We start from the raw sequence: 22,439 nt of genomic DNA, 5'->3' as shown, positions 1-22,439 counted from the left end.
AGCTCCGCTTCTCTTCTGCACCATTTTGCAGGACAGAAAATTGCCTATATCTGCAACGGGAAAATTAGGAAGAGGAAATGCAATTACCTGCACTGGAATTTAGCCAAAATGGTACATCTCACACAGAGCAGTATCAGTGACCCGCACGGGGTCAGGGGACAGGTAAGTCACACTCCCCGATAGCAGAGCTTTTTGGTTTTTGCCTGAATGTTGGCTCAGGGCTAATAGAGATCAAAGCATATCACCTAGAGAATCATGAGGATGCTTCTGAAGTTGTCCCTCAACAGATTCCACTTCAATTCTGACGTACCACGGCCTAATCCTGTGCTAAGGTGGTAGATCTGCTACCCGTCTGCCTGCAGAGGAAGGAGGAAATGGCAGCATCATTCTGTTGTCTGTAGCCTGGATACCAGCTTAGGAACAAGGCTTATTTCTTGCTACCCCTTTTCTCTTCTCTCTCCTCCAGCAATTAATTCACTGGGCAGTCTAAATACATTGAAAGAAAAAAAAAAAAAAAAAAAAAAGATTCTCAAAGAAAAATCAACTTTTACACCACAGACGAAGAGGCAGAAGAGACAGAGCGCTGTCAGCAGAGCCTTTAGACCATCTGTAGCATGTGTAAAGCTCCAGGCTGAAGCCAGGATACTCTCTCGACCAGTGGGGATGTCACTGAAAACATGGGGGACAGAGGAGGAACAAGGAGAAAAGGGAGGGTGGGTTACGCTATTTGAACTGGGAAAGGAAAGAAGTGTAACAAATTCATGGGAATCTCTCAATTCTGCCACCCAGCAAGCATTTTTAACTCAGTATTTTAGTGAGAGGTAAAAGCTCCCGGATGTAAAGCAGCTGCAAGGAGCTCCTCAACAAGACACACGCACGCTCATGCAGCAACTGAAGCCACCAAAAACCTTGAAGTACAGCCAAGGGGAGCAAACACTCGCCAGTGGAATTCCATAGGCAAAAGCTGGTGCTGACCTAACCGGCAATGGTTAAAATTCAAAAGGCCATTAACAAGGCACTGGAAACAACCCATCCTTCCTCACCGCACCGCACACCGAGTCTGTAGGACCCCAACACCTGCAGCTAAGAGATGTCTTTTCATCTCATGACATACCAAGCCTGTGCCTGACGCGGGTTGGATGTTACGGATACAGCACCTGTGGGACTCCCACAAACTTAGGCTGCTACTGATTTATCACCCCAGGCAAGAGACGCAGATTTCACACTTCAAGAAAAGGCTCTGCCTTTCTTCCTGATCAGAGACCACCAGGGATGGATTCTTTGGAAGAACCTGGCAGAGACGACAAACGTAACTCCTTCCACTCGAAAGGGGCTGTATGAGACCGGCACAAGGAGAGCACAACCTGAAGGCTGTTCACCACCACCTCCCAGCTGGGAAGGACACAGCACAGTGGAAATGAAAAGTTTCGCCATTCGAAGGCCCCCGCTGACTGCCACACCATCAGGGGGCTGTCTGAAGCTTAAGCCTCACCCCGGCAATTTTCTTTCCAACAGTTCATGTAGACCCTGTACGGTGGCACGCACCAATCCAACCCAGTGATGGTCTCCACAGGATCACTTAGTCAGCTACTGCCTCTTCCATGCAACTCCCCACTCCCTCGTCCCCAGCACCACGGACATATATACTGTCACTACAAACCCACATGATTTCTAAGCAAATGAAACTGCAGTTTGTCACATGCAGAGGTAAATGAGTTCAACGGATGCATTTAACATCACCTTCAGACACACTCAAAGCACGCTGTTCGTTTGAGGTGACGATGCCATACCTTATCACATCCGGTTCTGTGCCTTCATTCTTATACGACGCCTGAAGTTGTTTCTGTCGTGTGAGAAGGTCATCCACCAAATTCTGCCTCCTGTCTCCCTCCAGTTGTGTGCTGACAGCGCTGGGTTAAGGACCAAACTTAAAAATACTGAAACCCTTTAATTTTATATAATACAATAATACCTGTTATACATTCTTAAAATAACTCAGACTTCCTGGTCATCAAAATCACCTAGAGTAACTATTTCAATTCAAGAAAAGGCTGTAACTTCTAAGGGAAGGATAAGTCACATTTTTCTGAATGAAATCTGCTGTTATTCTAAACATGTTTCTGAAGTTTACACATGTCAAAGTTCCATACAGTGAGCAGAGAGTGACCTTCAGGTCATCACCTCAACATAATTAAGAATAGCATTTCCCTCTCCCAAATCCAACATAATTCTTTCATTTATTACTAAGAAGTCCTACACAGTTGATCTCTTCTTCAGGGAAGGATGAGTCTTCTTAAAAGAGCTCCAACTTATCCTGTTAGGATATAAACAGGGCAGGCCCAAACAGAACAGAGCTTTTCAAATCAACAGGGTACTTCACATCCTGCTTCACTGGCTGCTCCTAACACAGACCAGGTGAGCAGCTCCCAGCCAAGTGATGAGCAAACAACCAAAAAGGTACTTTGAGCATCTGTTTCCATTTGCAATTCATCAGCATAACACCCCGAGAAACACTGGTGCAGCAGAAAAACAATTCATGCAGTATCTCTGAGAGACAAGGTGCCCTGAAGTGCTGCGGCTTCGACAGGGGATGTTTGCCTTTTTTACTTAGTCTCAGTGACATTTTCAAGGATTACTAACTCTTCCAAGTACTGCTGAGCAGATCATGCAATAGCTGAACCAATTTGTGTTTATTTCTGCTGCAGCAGCAGCATTCCTCTGCTCTCAAGCTCTCCCTGGACAGGACAGTTTTATCCTTGGCCATCAGCACAGCACTCAGGGGGCCTGTGCTTAGAAGGGATTTCTGCTACAGTCAGCTTGAAATTAAACATTCATTCATGAGACCAGATTGCTGCTGGATACCTTCAGGGAGATGGATGTACTTATTTGACTCCCTACACCTGACTATCCCAGCATGTGGAAAGAACATCAAATCCAAGCCCAGCCACAGGGTAACGCTCCTAGAAGAAAACAGGCGATTTCTTTCTAAGGCACATTTTGAAGCATTTTGACATCACTCTGACGATGCAGTTCCACTGCTCCTCCCGTCAGCCCAAGTCAGGGCTGCCCCATCCTTGCCCACTCCCTGAACAAAGCCTCCTCTTGCCCTTTTGTGGGCACTGGCCCTCCCGCAGCCAGCCCCTGAGACCACAGACAGGAACAGGCGAGCGAGTTTTCTGCCAGACGAGCGACCTCGGCTCACAAAGCAGCACCCAACCAGCAGCATCGGCACAGCGCACAGGCTAGACGATGGCAGCTCAGGGATTATCCAGATCTTCTTGTAAAGCTTCTCTCCGACACCAAAGCCAGCCTTGTGCCCACCACACCAGAGATGCCCAGGCTCCCAACATTTCCTGCACCATGGCTGCAAGGAAAATATCAAACAGCAGCAAAGTTCTAGAGACAAAGCCTTCTAAAAATGGAACGAGGGGAAAACCCTAACCACGTGGCACAGCAATTACAGCACATTTTTCCACTCTCTCCCCCAAGACAGAAAGGTCAGTGAGCTGATGTTTACACAGATACATTTGGTGTGTTGATACAGCCCGCAGCAATAAGTCCTTCAGCTGATCAATCTTGTCTCCGAGGTTCTGCAGCGACGATCTGATAATCACGTTGAGCTGAAGGGAAAGAAAGAGGGGTGGTTTTTTTTTTTTCAGTCTGTGTTATATATGCATAAAATTTAATACTACTACGTGCAGGTGACAACATATTTAACTTCAGTTGTACTGGCATGAAGGAGTCCATCCTAAACCAAGAAACTCTGCTGCAGAGCCACAAAGAGAACGATACAGTTAACTGGCTTGGACTGCTTACAAAATAACGAGATAAATAGCACTAGTTTCGCAAACACAACTCTAATGCATTAATGCTGTTCAATACGGAGAGCTTGCTTTCAAGTATTTATAACCACATTCCTTTATATGGGCAAAACATTTCAGCACATTTTAATATTTTCCAGTTAGTTTCTCAGCTCTTTCCCCTGATCTTTAATACAAATCAAGGCGCCAGCTTCTTCTGCCACCAGGTTTCTTTCCCAGCGCCCAGGATTAGCGAGAAGGTTGCTACAGGTTCAGACATTCCCTCCGCTGAACTCCTCCAGACTTCAAAAATCCCAAAGCAGCTCAGCTTTCCTCCACCTCCCTTCTCAGAGCACCTTTGACTCCCAACCCTTCCTCACAACTGACCTGCCCAAAATTCAGATGCATCTGTTCTTACTAAAGATGCGCTTAAGTCGGCCACATTCTCCCCTGCTGTAAGCAAGCCCGAGGCTTGCGGGAATCCTCCTCCTCTCTCCCCACCCCTTCCCAAGTTAACCTCTGGGTTTTTCCTCCTTAAATGCTGTTTCTTTTCATTCCAGTTATGCAAGACATACTAGGAACACACATGGTAACTGCAATTAACTATGCAATTCACCCTCATTAAGACTTGATATGCTGCTTATTTACTATTATTATTTACTTATTTATTAGCCCTGCTGTGCATTTTAATGGTTAGCAACCTCAGATGCTCTGTGTGATGAACTAGTAGCAGAGGGGGTTTTGCCTATTTTTTGGTTTTGCTTTGCCTCTCCTTTCTGCATTCTTGAGGACACAGAGGCAGCAGCCAGACACCGGCATCTCACCGAGCGGTTGCTGTGCCGCCGGGATCCTGTCTGCGGCCAGAGTGCACCCGGTGCCTGCACGGGGCTGGAGCAGGAGACCCCAAGAACCCCCCGACAGCATCCGAACTTTAGCCCGCTGGCTCAGCCAGCCTTGTTATCCAGCGCTACCAAACACAGCGACGGAAAGCAGCCGCGGCCCCGCCGAGGCAGCCTCCAGAGTACACGGCCAAAACCCCCCCTTCGGACCCAAAGCAGCCAAACACGACGGCAACATTTCCAGAGCCAGGATGGGGTATAAAGGCTTTTAGGGGAGTTCAAGATGTCACATATCCTGTAGCTCTGCAATCAGGCAATAAGAGGTCTTTTCATTTCACAGGTACTCAGGTCCAGGTGGAGAATGCAGCCTTTAACATCCCAGAACAGCAAAGTAACATAAAGGCAGACACGTCCAGGAAAGTCACCAACGCACAGACACCGCCTGCTACTCCAGCCAGAAGCTGCCATGCCGTAACAAAAGAGTTCACTTCCACTACAGAAAAAAAGAAACCAAAGGAAGTTTTAAGATCAGCTCAATAGAGCAGAGTTCACAGCCGGTAAGTGCTTCCTTGAAATCTTTCCCTACGTGTTTGGTTGGGTGGGGTTGTTTTTTTTTTTCCATTTTAAATTTTATGCTCTATTTTTTGCTCAGCAATGAGCAATAAGGTTTCTCAGCCATGCTAATGGCAAAATACTATAAAAATAAAAACTTGTTTACATTCTCCTTACCTGGCAAATATTGTACAAAGACTTTTTTGCTCCATTAAAACATTCAGGAGTCACAGAATATAGGACTGCTCAGCCGTGGATTTCTCAACATGCATTTCTGCTATGAAAACAACTCTCTCATTGTTGGAAACTTGTTTACAGTAGAATCAAACACTGCCAAATATTCATCTTTAACTGTTAATGGATTAAAGGCAAACTGCTCTTGGAAAACACAGGGCATGGAACAAATGATTTTATGAAGAAATAAGTCAACCGCGTAATGTTTCCATAAAACACAACATAGGAGAGCTACGGTGCAAGAAAGGCTTCAAACAGCCCCGAGACAACGTTTTGTTGGGGTTTTTCAGAACACGTCACAGATCGCAGTGATGCCAACAGAGAACTTTGTCCTCTATAAATGCAGATGGATTAAGCAGCAATCGTTTTATTAGTCTTCTATTGCTTGAGTATGTCTGTACAATCTCTAATACTTCATCATCTTGAAAACAGGCAGTTCGACCACCACCTCTGAACACTCCTCTCAATTCCACAGGTAGAGAAAAGTATTTCTGAAATCCCACTTACTCGGGCCTTCTGAAACTCTTCTCAATTCACATCAAGTTTGAGTCATCCATTAACAAGCCCTGATTCTTACACAAAGCCTACACGGTTTTCTTCAAAGGAAACATCTCCAAAAGCACATTTTATTTTAAAAGCTACCAGCAAAGCCTGGCAAAGAGGATTCAGTGATCACGCACCACATTACAACCCTGCTCTAAGAGGGGCAGAGCCTACAAAATAAATGAGCAGGCTCTTACTTATGCAGATTATTACAAAACACGAACTCCAGGGCTCGCAGGCGTTTCCATCTTAGCGCAGCCCAGGGAGAAGCAAATGGCATGTCCCTCGGGTATGCGATCCAGCAGGCTCCTACACTTCTGGAAGGAAGGGACAAGGCTTCTAGTCCTGCAGAAAGCAGCCTCCTGAGAACCTTCTCGTTTCATTTTTTAAACAGGAAGCGTGAAAAGGTGAACATAATATTCCTGGGTGAGCTCTAACTTCTGCTCCTCATTCATATTTAACTCTACTCTTCTATTTTGTTCGAAATGTAGCTAAAAAAGGCTGCAAAATTCATATTTCATCTGACCTACAGCCACTACAGAAGGAAGCAAGCCAGCCTTGTGGGGAAAAAACAAGTATCTATTCAATATTTACACAGAAGCTGACGTGCAACCCAACTTCTCTTAGACTGAGGATCTCTGAAAACAGTTCTGTTCCTGGCAGCAACAGCCCTGAGCAGTCAGCAGCATGGGCTTGACGCTCCCCCAGCTTCTCCTTTTCGCTTTTTGTAGAGCCAGCATTTTTGCACACATAAAAAATCCATTACTGCTAAATCCAAGATTATCTTTGTTTCATTGAAATGCTACCATTAATGTAGACATTGTATTCTTGTTTTCTTTACAGAAACCTTAAAGAATGTACCATTAATATTAGATCCCTGCCATTAAACAGAGCTTTTAACCTGCAGATTCCCAGCTGGCAGCAACGCTGACCTGACCTGTCACCCCTCCCCCGCAGCACACCCGGCCATGTCACTGGCCGAACGCACTCGCCCCCTCCTCAGCCGGAGAGGCAGGAAATTCAGGACTTGAACGCTTCCCGGACACACCTGACTCCTGCAAATTTAATGCTTTAACCAGTGTTTAGAACAGTTAAAAGCAAAATCCAGCTAAAAAACTCCGCGGTTACAAACGCCGGAGCCGCCGGCAGAGCAGTACCTTGGCTGAACTCTCCCCGTTCCGCTGGTACCGGTTACGCTCCTGAATTTTCTCAGCGATCTCCTGGGCGATCTGGCAAGTGGCATCGTACAGCGAGAGCCTGCGGAGGTGAACCGGCAGATGAGGCCCCCGCCGTCACCCCCCTGTCCGGCTCCCGAGCCCCCCGCCGCCCCGCTGCCCGCCGGCCGAGCCTTTATTACGACGGTCTGGCCTCGCCGGGCAGGAAAACCGCGGGCGCCTGCCTACAGCAGGCAGAAGAGCCAGCAGCGCACAAACAGCTGCTTTTTAGGTTCACCTAAAAGTAGCTTTTTTGGGGGGAAAAAGCACTCTGTGGGGAAAGGGGACCCCCGCCAAACGGGGTGAGAGGGGCCTGGCGGCGCGCAGCCCGCGGCCCCGCCGCGCAGAGCCCGCCATGGCCCCCGCCGCTCGCCCCCGCCCGGCTGCCGGCTCCGCGGAGGCCGCCCCGCGCAGCGCCACCGGCCCCGTCTCCGCGGCGGCCACCGGGAGGCTCGGGCCCGGCTCGCAGCGCCCGCGGGCGACCGAGCAGCTGCCGGAGCCTCGGGGCGGGGGGAGCCGCGCCAGCCCGGGGGAGCCGCGCCCGGCGCCGCCCCGGCCCGGCACTCACCAGGGGTCCGGAGCCATCGTCGCCGCCGCCGCCGCCCGGAAGAGCCCCGCGCTTCCGGCGCCGTCACCTGACGACGGCGCCCGCCGAGGCCCAAACCCCGCCGTGCGCAGGCGCCGGGCGGAGGGGCGGGGGTGCACGGGTGCACAGTGCGTGGGTGCGTGCGGAGGTGCTGGTTGTGCAGCACGAGGTGCAGGAGTGTAGGGGGCAGAGGTGCTTGGGGCAGAGGTACAGGGTGCAGAAGTGCACAGTGCAGCAGTGTAGGATACACGGTGCAGAGTGCAGAGGTGTGTGGGTGCAGAGATGCAGGATGCAGAGGTGCAGGGTGTAAAATGCAGGCTGCATGGGTGCAGAGGTACTGTTTGTGCAGTACAAGGTGCAGGAGTTTAGGGGGCAGAGGTGCATGGTGCAGAGGTGCACTGTGCTGAGATACAGGGTGCAGAAATGCAGAAGTGCACAATGCAGCGGTGTAGGATGCACGGTGCAGAGGTGCAGGGTGTACGATACAGGCTGCAGAGGCGCAGGGGTGCAGGGGTACAGGATGCAGAGGTGCAGGGTGTACAATGCAGGCTGCATGGGTGCGGAGGTGCTGGTTGTGCAGTACAAGGTGCAGGAGTGTAGGAGGCAGAGGTGCATGGTGCAGAGGTTCATGGTGTGGTGCCGCAAGGTGCGTAGTGCAGAGGTGCAGGGTGTCCAGTACAAGGTGCAGAGCGCAGCGGTGCATGAGTGCAGGCTGCATGGTGCAGAGCTGCGCAGTGCAGCGCCGTGGCTGTCCCCAGCTCTGCCCTGGCCTGTTTGCACGGTGGGGCCTCGCCCAGCAGGAGCCCGCGCGCTGGCATGGCCCTGCTGCACTTTCCACAGCGCTGCCAGACAGAGCAGAGATGGGGCTGCCGCCTGCTCAGCCACGGCACCGGGTGCCCCTGCCCACACCGCGGGCCAAGGCCCACGCAGGCCGGGAAGGACGGGTAGAGCCCTCACGAGCATGGGGCAGTTGAAACCTCCTCCATTGGCTGTGTCTCCACAGCACCGCATTTCTTGTGCAGCCAGGACCCCCCTTGGAAACCTTTGCAATCTCTTGGGGTGCTCCTGGGACCCCCAGAGGATTCGATGCTTTTCCTAAAGCCCAGGGGGATTGTTGCAGCGTGGGCTCGGCGACGCTGCTGCACGGGGAGGGACAAAGGCTGGTGCATCAGGCCAGGTTGGGGGTGTCGCAGCCTCCTCCAGCCGTTTCTGCTGAGGAAAATGGAAATTCTTTATATTTTCTATTTTGCAGGTCACCAGTGAGCTTTGAAATCAGCAGCAGCTCCTCAGGGCACCGATGGGCTCTTGCATACAGCTTGTACCTGACTCGGGTGCCTTGATGCCCTGGGGGCACCTGTATATTGCTATTGCAGTAATATTATAGTCTGGGTTAAAATGTACGGCTATAAGCACAGCAGCGGGGGCATCTTCAACCCAAACTGTGCCAGGGCAGCTTTGGTACAGCAGGTTGGAGAATAAATGAGGCAGAGAAAACCATGTGGCAGAGAAAGCGTGGGGACAAAGCCAGCATCCCTCCAGGCCTGGGTGTTCCCGTGCCCTCAGGGCCCTGGGAGTGGCAGAAAGACGCTTGCGTCAGGAGCAAGACTGCATCCAAGCCTGTTGCTGCTTCCTGGTTTTCCAGGAGCCCTTTTTCATCTTCCAGAGAAGCACAGAATACACTGGAAGATGGAAGAAAGGACCAGCTGCTCAGTGCTCACACAATTTTCCCAGCCTCTGTAACTCTGTGAAACAGCCCTGGGTGTCAGAGCATTTTATTTCTGAGCGTTGAAGTCTGGAGGGACCAGTCAAGTGCTGGGAAGCAGGAATCAATACTCTGCATCCAAACAGTATTATCCCCATGTTGTTGCACACCAGGATCCACTGTGGGGATTCACACGTTAAGGGGTGGAGCCTTTTATGGGAAAAAGTTGCTTTTTTGTTTTTTCAGGATTTTTGTGCCACTGTTAAATACCAGGGTAACAGAAGAGGATGAGGAGCCTCCATGCCCAACGCCCCAGCGGGGTCACTCCTGGGACTGAGCCCTGAGACGCAGCATCCAGCCCCACGTGGGCCGTGTCCCAGTGCTGCGTCTTCCCAGAGGGCTGGCTGCCCTGGCTGGCACCTCTCTGCAGCACTTCCAACCTCCCTCCTTCCTCCCCTCTTCCTTTCTGCTGCCCCCTTCCTTTCTGTTTCCTTCTTCCCTTCCTCCTGAGTCCCTTCCTTCCTCCCTCCTTCCTCCCTCCTTCCTTCCTCCCTCCTTCCTTCCTCCCTCCTTCCTTCCTCCCTCCTTCCTTCCTCCCTCCTTCCTTCCTCCCTCCTTCCTTCCTCCCTCCTTCCTTCCTCCCTCCTTCCTTCCTCCCTCCCTTCCTCTTTTCCTCTTCCCTTCCTCTTTTCCTCTTCCCTTCCTCTTTTCCTCTTCCCTTCCTCTTTTCCTCTTCCCTTCCTCTTTTCCTCTTCCCTTCCTCTTTTCCTCTTCCCTTCCTCTTTTCCTCCTCCCTTCCTCCTTTCCTCCCTCCTTCCTCCTTTCCTCCCTCCTTCCTCCTTTCCTCCCTCCTTCCTCCTTTCCTCCCTCCTTCCTCCTTTCCTCCCTCCTTCCTCCTTTCCTCCCTCCTTCCTCCTTTCCTCCCTCTTTCCTTCCCTCCTTCCCTCCCTCCTTCCTTCTTTCCACCCACTCCCTTCCCCACCACCATAGGAACCCAGGCCCAAACAGCAGGTCACCCTGTCCCTGTCCCACCCTGGGCTGCAGTTCCTGATGCTCAAGGGTCACTTTAAACCCCCTGCAGCCCCCTGACACCTCCCCATGCCAGCGCGGGCTGTCCCCCCCCAGCTCCCCGCAGCCTTTTCTCCCCAGCTCCTGCCTTTCCCCTCCTTTGGGCAGCAGCCCTTTCCCTTCTCCAGACCCTCAGCCCCATCCCCTGGCCCTGCCCATCTCCAACTGACAGTCCCCCTGCCCACTCCGATGTGCCTGTCCCCCTCGACCCCATCCCCGGGCTGCCAGGAAGCCGCCCTGGTGCTGGTCCCTGTTGACACTCCATATTTCAGCTGCGAAGGGCTCTGCAGTACCCAGGCGGTGGGCACAGGCCCTCGCTTTTGCAGCAGCCTCCGTCCAAGCCCAAAGAGCCTTTCCCACACCTGATCCGCCAGGATTTGGCTTCTCCTCTTTTTTTTTGGGTGGGTGTGATTGATGACGCAAGTCAATGCGCACACAAACATGGGTACAGGCACCCGACAAGCAGCAGCAAGGCCCTGACAGCGATGTTTTATGGCCCTCGTAACTGCTCTGGCATGCCACGATAACGAGCGCATCCTCATCAGCGTATTTACAGGCGGCTGCAACACCCGCTGTGCTCCTGGGGAGCGCTCGGACCTGGCAGCCAAGCCCGTTTGGCTGGGGCGGCTTTTGGGCGAGGAGCAAGAGGAGCCACACGTGCCAAGGGGAACAAGCGCCACCGGAGCGATGCCACCCCCGGGGCTGCTCTGGTGAGCTGCCGAGCACCCCCAGGCACCACCTTTGCTCTCCCGCAGCGGTGGGGCAGGGCTGGGGGACACCTTGGGGTGGGGAGCAGGGGCACATCCCCCTCTGCTGCAGGACAGGGCTGCGGTGAAGGGGCTGAGACTGATGCTCTCAAGGTGGGCACTTGGGACTGTGAAGCAGTGGCCAAGGAAGACCCACGCGCCAGCAGTGTCCTGGGCACGAAGACAGTGCGGGCTCCGTCCCCGGGGTGACAACTCTTCTCAGCAGCCCTCTTCGCACATCCGAATCGAGCTGGCTCCTCTCGCAGGCAGTTACCATGAAACATTGATGCCCTTCAGCTCCGTGGCTGCTCCGGAGCCAGCGCGGCCTCTACATATTTAATTTTTTTCACCATTAAAAACACATGAAGCGATGATCCATTTTGCGCTGTCCCTAATTCATTTCCATCTCCCGTCTCGGAGCAGAGTGTTTGCCAGGGAGCAGGCAGGCAGATGTGGGGGGGGGGGGGGGGGCTGCAGGAGGATTCGGAGCTGCTTCAGTCTCAGGGAGAGGCACCCACTGTCCTAGAAAAAGCAAACAAGGAGAAGGCGGCCGACAAGGTCCTGGGGAAAGGCAGCAGGACCTGCTGGTGTAAGAGCCTGGGCAAAAGGGTTTGAGCTGGAGAGAGAATAAACGACCCCTCGGCACTGGGAACCAGAGCGGGGTGCAGTGTGGGGACCCCAGGGAGACCCAGGAGTGGAGCTGGGAGCCATCACCTGCCCCTTTGGAGACGGTGTGTGGAGCAGAGCCACCCGTTGGGTGCACAGACAGGCTCTGGGTGCAGAGTAGGAGCCTCACCCTGGGAAATAGCCCCTCGCCTCCCTCCCACCCAGCACAGCACCCTGGGGGGCCCTTCGCTGACAGAGCCCCTCGACCCCAATTCCTTGGGCTCCCAGCTTGCCAGGAGCAAAGGGAGGAGAGGGATGACAGGACAACCATGCTGCTCCCATTGGATTTTTGGCACATCACGGAGGAGGTGCTTCATCCAGAAAGGGGAGGGTCTGCAGAGGGACCACTCTCGCTCAGCGGACGCTCCAAGACCACCGGTGCCGGCGGATGCTCAGGGATGCACCGCAGGTGCAGGCAGACCCCGCAGGCAGGGAGGCGAGGCAACACCCAGAGTTGCTGTTATCACAGGAGAAAAAATCTGATTTTTTAATGAAAAAACCCTCTTAACAACCTTTAAGATGCCTATAACAATGCCCACTTTTAAGTGCAGCCTGAACTGTGAGTTCTCCAGGTAGCGACGTTGGATGGGTGCAATGTGGCTGGGAGCATCTCCCAGCTCCTGGAGGGTACTTTTCCTCCAACTCAGCTCTTCTGTCTGTGAATACAATATACGGTTCGTAATTCTGCAATGCATTTTGTGGCTTAAAAGTCAATCGATGCCAACTATTTCAAAGGGGGACAGGTTGGAAACACTGAAGCACCAGAACTGTGCCTGCAACGCTCACGTTTTGTGCTCCCACTCAGCAGCTGAGTACACCGGAGGCACGGGGTGCTGCAGGGAGCACGTCTGCATCGCCCCAGGTTTCTGTTGGCTGGTGCTAAAGAAGTGGCACAAACACAGCCGGCACAGCCCTGGCACACCCACCGCCAAAAAGTGTCCCTAAGGGTGGCCGGGGCGCTGGCAGAAGGGCATCACTTAGTCCTCGTGGCCCTCATCCCTCCCTCATCACCCAGTTCCTGGCGTTCACTGCCCACGTGCTTCTCTTTCCGACTCCCCCGGGACCATCCAGCGGGAAGTGGTTGCAAACCCACTGGCTGTGTTGATGTTTCCTTCGTTCAAGGACGGGAGATTGCCGCCACAGCCCTGGCCCTCCCTCACCCCCACAGCACCCTCCCTGCCCTGTGTGACGCTGGCGAAGGGAGTGAACCCCAGAGCGGGAAAATGAAGGTTATCCTTGGGAAAAATAAATGATTAAGTTTAATGGCCATGTTGCTGGTTTGATGGCTATCTCATCCCACGGGGTGTTTACGTCCCCCTCCCCAGCCTCGGCGCAGAATTGGGGCGGGAAGGGGGGATGCAGGCGTGGGAGCTGCTCCACCCCTCGCCCTATTTACACCAAATAAACCTCCTGTGCCGGCGGGCTGGCACTCCCCTTAAAAGGCAGAGCAGGGGATGGGGACGGAGGGGACCCAGCAGCGGGGTGCACCGGAGCCTGGGCACATGCTGCAGGTGGGGCTCAGCCTGCCCTGCTCCCCAGCGGGGGCGGCCGGTGGCTTCCCCATGGCTGAGCCGGCCGAGGGCGATAACACAAGCACTGGGCAAGGTGAGTGAGCTGCGGCCAGGGACAGCCGCACGCCTCGCGCTGGGGAAGATGAGAGAGGCTCTCGCTGGCCCCGCTAGTCAGAGGAGAGGAGCTGGAGCAGACCCACATTTCCTTCCCCACACCCCCAGCATGTCCTGGGGCGGGCAGAGCTGGAGCCACCAGCCAGCACCCTGGGCTGGGGCAATGACAGCCATGTGGGCTCTGGTTGATGCTTCTCAGTATTTCAGGCAGGGCAGCACGCTCCTGATGTGGGTGGCTGCAAGGACAAGGTGAATTTGGGGACAACGATGGTGCAAACAGCCCCGCTTCAACCTCAATGCTTGTTTTAGCCCGGTGTCTATGGCTAGAAGCCTGGGTGACTGTACTCAGAGTCTGCCTGTCTTCAAAGCAGGGAGTCAGGTGGAGCAGCAGCCGGCTAAAACTGCTGCCCTTTCCCTGAACCTGATCTGCTGGTTTTGCTGAACTTGAGCAGGAGCCAAACTGAACTGGAGAGCAGGAGCCAGAGCCAGACCCAGCCTGGGAGTAGCCCAGGCACCCAAGACCCTTTCAACATGCCACCACGTGCTGCCACACACACAGCCCACGGGGCTGGGACCGCGCTGTCCCCCTGTGTCCCCCTGGGGCCAGAACAGAGAGGTTTGGCTGGGTGCAAATCCATCCTAGACTCCCCAACCCAACCGAGCACATCCAAGATAAATACATCAGAGAATTAATGTGTGCGCTAATTGACTTTATCCTTGCCAATTAATCGCCGCCCAGCAGAACTTACCCATGCGGAGACAACTCCCGTCTCCTTGTACAGGGTTTGGAGCTGAGCTCTCTTGCAACCCCAGGAAAATGCTGCTCACTTCTCTCTAGGAGGAGCTCAAACTCTGCTCTTCCCAGCACAGGGCTGGCGGCTGGCACAGCCCTGCCATGGTGCTGTGTGCGGGAGCCTCCCCCGAGGGCACCCCGGGGACCTTCTGTCTCCAAGGGGCTTCTCAGATACTCACCAGCCCCTGCGTGTGGTTCCCTGGATGGGGTCTCTCCAGGTGCATGGGGGCATGTGGGAAGCAGGGACCCTTTGGCACCCCGCAGACCATTCCCGCACCCTTGATGAGCCCCTCTCCACTGCAGCACCTTCTCTTGGCACCTTCCCTCTGGCACCCAAGCAGCCAGAGGGGTCGGAAGACTTTTGCAGGAGATTTTGGCAGGAGGCAGCAAGAGAGAGGGCAAACACCCGAGGCCGGCTTTGCCCGCTCCATCTGGGCTTGTGGCAGCCTGGTCCTGGGCTGCCAGACCCAGACAGGACATTGCCTCCTGCCCCGTTCTGTCCTTGGCCTCAGCATCACTTGGGCCCCCACTGCCTGTGAGGTCCCTCCTCGCCCCTGCAGAGCTGGGCTGGGACCGAGCTGCTCCTTATCTTCAATGGTTCAACACTGGTGTCTCATGGTCATCTGCAAGGGACAGGGACTGTGTCCCTGCTCTCTGCATCTCCTTCTCTGCAGGTCACAGGCTGGGAAGTCAGGAGCTTTTTGAGGGGTGCAAAGCCCCTCACGGTGTTCTGAAGCAGCCTTGACACCCAGCTGGTACCTGGCCCCACACTTCCCTGAGACAGTGGTTTCACCAGGGGCCTGAGCTGATGTGAGCAGGCAAGGGCAAAGTGAGCAGCTCCAGCCAGACAAAGCCTTCTGGAAACCTTCCCTTTGCAGGCTGGAGAATAACTATTGAAATAAAAGACGTTGCTGTAAGACTTCAAAGCGCTGTCAGCCGGGGTGAAACACTGTCAGCTGGGGCAGTGAAGTGTGTTGAATAAAAGGTCTGTGTCCTACAGAGATGTTTGGCTCATCTCCAGTCACTGTCATGATCACATCCGAGGTTGACACCTGGGACATCGATGCCTCCTGTCTGAGCTGTGGACAGTTCGTGGATTGGGACAGGATGCCAGATACGGAGCAACAGGCCCGTATCGCCCGAGACATCCTCAGCAAGCCCCCGAAGGAGGTGAAGAAGCTGGCAAGAGAAGGCTACTGGGCAGCGAGCCGCGCTCTGAGAGCTCAGGTCTACCACCAGCTCATCCAGCAGGTCGCCTGCCGTCTCGTCACCCCAGATGCTCTTGTCTACAGGGACGTGGCAAGTCGGCTCTTCGGGAAGCTAAGTGTGAGCTCGCATCCTTTGCCTGAGTTCCTGGAAGGATGCTCCATGCCCACCTACTGCCTCAACATGGAAGGGGTCACCGCCTTGAAGAAGATCCTCATCTGTGTTGGCAACCTTTTCCCCAACATAACCTACAGCCCGATCCTCCCCTCTCTGGTGGCTCTGCTGCTGCACTACAGCGAAGATGAAGCTCAGTGCTTCGAGAACATCTCTCGCCTCATTGCCAGCAATGCTCCCCACACCAGCTACATTGACCAGTCCTTCCTGGCCCACCAGGCCTCCTGCATGACTTTTGGGGATCTGGCCAACAAGCACTGCCCAGCAGCTCACAAACTCATAGCCAGCACTTCTGAGAACGTCTTTGAGGTCTACTCCGAATGGTTATCGTGGCTCTTTCACGACCTCCCCTTCAATTACGCCATCCGTGTCTTTGATGTCTACCTGCTAGAGGGGCAGAAGGTCCTCTACCGCATTGCTCTGGCCTTGCTGAAGCAGTACAGGCTCTCAGTGACCTCCGCCAAGCTGGAGGGGACCGACATCAAGGCAGACCTCCAGGCTTTCGTGCAGAACGTTGCTGAGCACGTGACTGTCGACAAACTCCTAGAGAGAGCCTTTGGCATCCGGCTGTTCTCCCGCAAGGAAATCTGGCTTCTCCAGATGGCCAACAGGAAGGCGTTAATGGAGAGGGGCATAACCATGGTGCAGAGCAGGTAAGGAGATATCTGCTTGCCAGCTCTTGGGGCTAAGCAGACAAAATACGAGTTACAGTGGAGATACAATATGGGGGGAGCTTCAGGTATCTCCAGTAGCTTTGGCTGTGCTGGGTGCCTCACAGCCCCTTGGGGGGAACCCTGTTAGGAAGCACTGTACAGTTAGAGCTAGCGATGTGAACAGAAAGCTCACCATGCAAAAAGCATGACAAAACCTGATGCATGGGGGCTGCACCCCTAAAAGCAGACAGGCACCTCAGCTTGGCAGTAACGGACCCCCTCCCTCGCACAGGCAGTCCTTCCACCTGGCCGTGGACATACAGAACTTCAGCTCCAGCATTGTAACGGCTCAGGAGATGCGCATCATCTGGTCCTGGATCCCTGAGCGCTTCTCCCTCTTCCCCCCGCTGCTGCTCTTCTCCACCTCAGAAGATGGGTGCAGCCTGCAGAGGTAAAGCGTCATCGGCCCCTTGGGTCAGGTCGGGTCGGATGGGCCAGGTGTCAAAGTGGGCAGAGGTTGGTGGTGTAAGAAGGAGCAATGTGTAGTGTCCGTGGGGTACACCTGAGGTCTCCTGCAGACTCTCCTGGGCTTGATTCAAGACCTTGAGTGTGGTCTGGGCCAGTGCTGGCTGTAGGGGAGAGGGCTCAGTGAGATGGCAATCAGCAACTTGGCACTGCACCGGGAACATTGAGCCCCATGGATGTGCTGTTCAGGGGACATCCCCACGTCCCATGCCGTGCCAGGCACGCTATGATCAGCCAGGTCCAGCCAGCACACCATCCCCAGGACTCCAGCTCCCTCCCAGTGGCACGGAGCACAGGGTGGCTGCTGGACGCTGCAGTCAGTGCTGCGGCTCAAAACTGAGCTGCAAAATGAGTTTGCCACGGACTTCCCCAGCTGTGAAGCAGCAAAAGCCTTCCAGTGGGCTGAGGCCACCTTTACATGAATGTTTTCAGGCAGGAAACCCAAATCTGCTCCTCTGCAACAGGGTGCAGAGCCCAGATTACAAAACACATTCAGATGAAAAGCAAGGTCGTTTAGTAAATTCCCCCCATGAAGCATCCTCCTCCGCCCCTGTGGTGCCTGAGGGTGGGGTGGGGCGAGTTGGTATTTGGATTTATCTGAGCTATGACCTGCTTCACCAAGCAAAAATGATGACTTGGGAAGTCCCACAAGCCAACTCCCTCTGTTCCTGCACGAACACTGAAGCTGCTTGAGCTACATGACAATGAGTTTCTGCTGCTGTCCTTCCACGAGCTCCCTCGGGCCAGCTGCCCACACAGCAAAAGGCTGAGAAGAGCCACCCCTGCTCTCCAGTGTCCTTTACAGCCTCACTCTCGGTGCACGCCAGAGGTCTCTGCGTGGCATGCTGCTCCTGGGTCTCAGACGCCCATCGACCCAGCCTCCTCGTTCATCTCCACAGGTTTTATACATGCTGTGAAGGCTACGAACCAACGGTGCTGCTCATAAAAACCACAGAGGGGGAGGTGAGTATTTCCCAAGCAGAGAAATGGGCTGTGCTGGTACTGGTGTGGGGAAGGGGAATGGGTGGTTGACCCCCACCAGCACTTCTTGGAGCAGCCACGGGGCTGTGTGGTCCCTCTCCTGCCCTGCCCTGGGGTCTGTCCCAGGTCCCAGGAGAGAACAAACTGCACCTCCAGCACCAAGACCCACCTTAGACACAGGCTGGTCTAAAGGGTGCTGCTGGGGGGAAACAGAGGGGTTGTCAGTGAGATGGAGAGAGGCCGTGAGTGATACTGTGTTACTGCAAATACAGACTAAATCACGCAGTCCTTGCTAAGCAGCCTTTCCTGAAGTCAGCATATGCTTTGTCTGAGCCAGGACTTGCTTTCAATGCATTAAATGCAAGGATCTCTGATTGCAAGAGCAGCCACATGAGGGGAATGGAGGAGAAATAAGGACAGCTTCTACAATATTTGAAAGTCGTGAAATAACTGCAAAAACCCCTGAGCCAGGCCTCTTCCCGGGGACTCTGAGAGTGGCTCATAAACCCGTATTTTATCTCTCCACTCCTCATCAAACAGCAGAGGCAAGTTCTGTAAATTGTTCTGGTATCCCAAAGATTTATTGACCTACCAGTCCTGATTTCCCAAGCCTGACACTTCAGCGTGGTGCAGAGATAAACACCCTGTCACCCCCTAGGGCCTTGTGCAGACAAGAGAAGGTGACTTATAAAACCTTATTTCCTACACATTTTAGCTCATTTTATTCCTTAGCTAGTATCAAGGACAGGCACGAGTGCCCACCCCTCGGTAGGTTCCCTCCAGCTGCGGTGAAGTCAAGGACGTCCGCACCACAGTCAGCCTGACCGCAGGTGGAAGAACCCCCGGGACTGGTTAAAAGCCTTGCAGGTGAAAAAAAAAAAAAAAGTGTTACCTGAGTCTTTGCCATTTCAAAACACATTTTCTCTGAAGACTCATAAACCAGGTGACCACCTCGCCACCACCCAGGGGCCAGCTGAGGACAAGGGACTCCCAGCCCGCCGCCCACAGCGTGATGCCATGCTGCTCATACAGTGCTTTGAGCCAGTTAGTCCTTTCCAGCGCTGGGCACTGGACTGGGCTCGGGGGTGGCGGGCACAGCTCCTACTCCCAAGCCCGGGCCAGGGAACACACCAGCACAGCCAGACAAGCCCTGCTCACTCCACCAGCACGCAGCTCACTGCAACCGCCTCTGCTGCAAAAGAGCAACCCCCCAAATCTCCCAGAGCCCCCCCTCAGGGACTGAAGCTGAGTGGACTCATGTCCAGAGCACCAGAGATTTGTCAGTGCAGGATTTAGCTGGCGTAGCAGAGCTTGGCTCTGCGATTCCCCCTGGGGACCTCGCAGAGCCCTTGCCCTCCTGAACACACGTGCGATGGCCGGTGTTGCTGTGGCTTGCTCTGGGCCCAGCTGCCACCTCCGCTGACGGCTCCCTGTGCTCTCTCCCAAAGGTGTGCGGGGTGTTTCTCTCCTCTGACTGGAGCGAAAGGAAAAAGAGCGGTGCAACATCAGGATTTTTTGGGACAGGGGAGTGCTTTGTGTTCACTGTAAGTCACACTTTATTTTTTATTTTGTTACACTTACGGGTTTGTCTATTAATTACTTTTTCCTTTACCCCTCCGACCACCCAGGGCATGGTGGCACCAAGCTGCCCCTTATCTCTGGCAAGAAGCGGCAGCACAGAAATTGCTGTGCTAGATCAAAGGGAGAACAAACTCCTGCCTTGGGTTAGCTGGCTTGTCCCAAGCCCCCAAGGCAACATGCCATAACCCCAGGTGGGTCCTGGGGCATGCTCCTGGGTTGAGAGCAGGGCAGCATGCGAGGCAGGATGGGTTTCTGCCCTGTTTGCTCAAGGCAGCTCCTGGATGGAGCACTCTCAAATGAGCCCCGGGGTCCCTGCAGGGGGAGCAGTCTGAGTTGGTCCAAGAGATCCTGGGGGCAAGGCCAGCATCCATCTGGTATCCCACCAGCATCCATCCAGCATCCACCCGGGAAATGGGGGCAATGCAGGTTTGCCTATCTCCGGCAGCGCCTGGCAAAAACAAAACCAACCTCTCAGCCACAGCCACCTCCAGGGCAGCCCTGGCACTGCCAGGGAGCCTTGTCCCTTTCTGGCCCCAGGTCCGGACCTGGCACAGAGAATTTGGCCCCGACTCACCTGGCCAGGCAGCACCTTCTTCCCCCAGCAATAGAGAATCCCCAAAGGACAGGGCTCACCATGTTTCTCCTTTCCAGGTGCGCCCCGAGACAGAGAGGTACGAGTGGGTGTTCATCAAGAAGCCAGAGCTGGCCAAAGCCGTGCCACGCTCACGCCAGCGGTCGCCTTCCCCCTCTCCCGCATCCCTCCTCGGCTCCTCCCCGGACAGCTGTGGCACCAGCTCGAACTGTCTCACCGTGCCCCTGCTGCAGAGGAAAGGACGTCTCTCCCCGTTTCTGGCCATCAGGCATTTCCTGCTGCCCTCCAAAACAGCCTCCATGTTCATGTCCGGGTCTCGGGAAGGCATCATTATCGGTAATCAGTGAATGGTGGGCACCCCCCCACCGACACAGCGCTGCTTTGGCTGAAAAGGGCTCTACTCCAGATTAAAATCTGAGCTGCCTGTAGAGGCAAAGACCTCCTGGTTTAGGATATCAGTTTAAAGTCAGGGGAGATGGAGTCAGTCCCCTCTTCTTCAAATTAGGAGAGTGCAAAGCTGCACAAGGGCAAGGACTCTCCTGAGAGCCCCAGAGCGGCTCTGCCAGCCGAAGGGGAGCACAATAGCTCAAACTTCCTTCCCAGCCCTTCCCTCCGCTTTGTGCGGGATGGAGAGGAGATGTAGATGGAGATCAGCCCAAGGATGGGCCAGACATGGTCACCCAGAGCAGACATGCCAGCCAGGCGAGGCTTGGGCATGGGGGCTGAATCTTGGTGCCCCACCACCGCCGGGGTGGGCTCGGCAGAGGACCGCAGCAAGTCAGAAATGCCTGCAGCGCTGACAGCTGCCTCTGCCTCGCTTCCAGCCCTCGGGAGCGGGATGAGGGCAAGCCTGGCTGCAGGGATGCAAGGAGCATTCCTGGCTCTCCAGCTCTTCAGGCAGTTTAATAATTCAGCTTGTGCTACCAGGGCAACCTCTCGCGCTGGCTGCCCTGCAGAGAGCTCTCCAGGAGCTCTGCCTCCACGCTGACATCCCGATTAGCAGGGAAGGCAGCTCAGGGCAGCCCCAGCCCAGCTCTGCGCTGTGGCCAAAGGACAGAAAGCTAAGAGATGGGCGCAATCCCGAGAGACCTCGTCAGCTGGGCCAGTGCCCCTGCTTGGGTGGCAAGGCGGGAAGAGCGGATCCCGACCATCTTGCTTGCTTTCGCAGGTGGAGGGGGAGGCCAGGCTCTGTCCCTCGATGCCAACCTGCTCTGGGGGCGCACAGAGCACTGCGAGACCTTCGACAACCCTCTGCTCTGCCAGGAGAACTTCAAGGTGCAGCTCTTGGAAGTGTGGGGCTTTCAAAACGCCTAGGTCCCATGGGGGACAGCCCCTCACCGCGCCACCCACGGAGATGGGGACCCCTCGCCGTGCTGGCTGCCACCCGAGCCTGCCTTCTGCGGTCTCTGCCAGCAGTGCCGCAGGCACCACTGCTCGCCATCCTCCCCTCCACGGTCAGCCATCGTGGTGGCGTGGAGAGAGGGCAATGCGGTGCCAGGAACGGGACTGTGGGCACTGCCTTTGGGGACATTTGAGGTCCTTTCCTGCAGTTTAGACCCAGCCCACTCCAGCCAGTCTCTCCCAGTTTAGGATGCTGGAGGGGAGGTGAGCCAGTCCAGTGTTTCTCACACCTCCCTGGCCTGTTTGCAGCTTGGGGCTCAACAGCAAACTAGTGGTACCACAGTACAGGTAGATTTTATAGGAATTTGGAGCCTAGGCAAAACCCAACACCGAGGTACAAAGCTCACCAGAAACGCCCTCAGACCCCGCCTGCCTGTGGTCCCAAGCGAGCACCACCCTTCAAGCCATACAGAGAATTTTGTAGCCTCTTGAGGTTGCTAGAGCTCCCCCCAGGATCACACATTGATCACCATCCAGCCCAGTGCAAGAGGCTCTTTTTGTCCATGGTTGAAACTGCTGATCGCTGATTAGCAAAGTCCTACCTCGTGTTTATACACTGGCAGCCAGCAAGAACGCCCCAGCTGTGTACCTGCCTTGTCATTTTTGTATTAAACTGGAGATCTATATTCACCGCAAAGGGCTGATATGAGACCACGAGCAGTGAATACATATGAGCCTTAACCAACGTGCCCCGGCTACCTGGGGTCAGGACAAGAGGAGACGTGACATTTTAAAACATGAAATGTGAACGTGTACGTGTAGCTCAGTCAGGCAAGGCAACCCTTGGGGGAGGGTTGTAGACCATAGAGATACCATTCTGGCTGCAGGATGAGAACGTCCCCACCTCCAACTATACCCACCGCTCGTGGTTTTATCTTTCATATGTTCCACTCCTCGAGCTTTTTGGAGCAGGAGGTATGGTTGTCTCGGTGCCTGCTTCCAGCGATGGCAGGAGCCA

At 54.6% G+C, this 22,439-nt stretch overlaps 2 protein-coding genes across 4 annotated transcripts in view; one reads left to right on the top strand and one right to left on the bottom strand.

The window, feature by feature from the left end:
* STX8 (syntaxin 8) overlaps positions 1–7,779 on the bottom strand; it is a 107,174-nt gene extending 99,395 nt beyond the window's left edge. For all 3 annotated transcript variants that reach the window (XM_086473400.1, XM_086473401.1, XM_086473402.1), the window contains exons 1-4: positions 7,751–7,779; positions 7,126–7,225; positions 3,526–3,620; positions 1,791–1,901 (exon numbers count right to left, since the gene is read on the bottom strand). In XM_086473400.1, the coding sequence (XP_086329526.1) occupies positions 1,791–1,901; positions 3,526–3,620; positions 7,126–7,225; positions 7,751–7,767 (323 nt within the window). In that variant the 5' untranslated portion in view covers positions 7,768–7,779. The remainder of the gene's footprint in view (positions 1–1,790; positions 1,902–3,525; positions 3,621–7,125; positions 7,226–7,750) is intronic.
* A 5,673-nt stretch (positions 7,780–13,452) lies between these two features.
* LOC147414351 (TBC1 domain family member 24-like) lies at positions 13,453–21,394 on the top strand. Its single transcript, XM_086473671.1, has 7 exons — positions 13,453–13,555; positions 15,369–16,401; positions 16,694–16,852; positions 17,826–17,889; positions 19,356–19,451; positions 20,140–20,416; positions 21,249–21,394. The coding sequence occupies exons 1-7, from the start codon at positions 13,453–13,455 to the stop codon at positions 21,392–21,394; spliced, it is 1,878 nt and encodes a 625-aa protein (XP_086329797.1).
* Positions 21,395–22,439: the final 1,045 nt, after the last annotated feature.

The sequence above is a fragment of the Leptosomus discolor genome, chromosome 15 (genome assembly GCF_034619465.1).
Source record: "Leptosomus discolor isolate bLepDis1 chromosome 15, bLepDis1.hap2, whole genome shotgun sequence".
NCBI classification, from domain to species: Eukaryota; Metazoa; Chordata; class Aves; order Leptosomiformes; family Leptosomidae; genus Leptosomus; species Leptosomus discolor.
Note: the sequence above shows the minus strand (reverse complement) of the source record. Positions and strands in the feature narration are given on the sequence as shown.

Bases quoted from the DNA above. Each gene is read 5' to 3' on its own strand.
- LOC147414351 (XM_086473671.1), top strand. From the start codon at position 13,453: ATGCTGCAGGTGGGGCTCAGCCTGCCCTGCTCCCCAGCGGGGGCGGCC. The intron at 13,556-15,368 runs GTGAGTGAGCTG...TGTGTCCTACAG, and splicing joins TAACACAAGCACTGGGCAAG to AGATGTTTGGCTCATCTCCA. The intron at 16,853-17,825 runs GTAAAGCGTCAT...TCATCTCCACAG, and splicing joins GATGGGTGCAGCCTGCAGAG to GTTTTATACATGCTGTGAAG.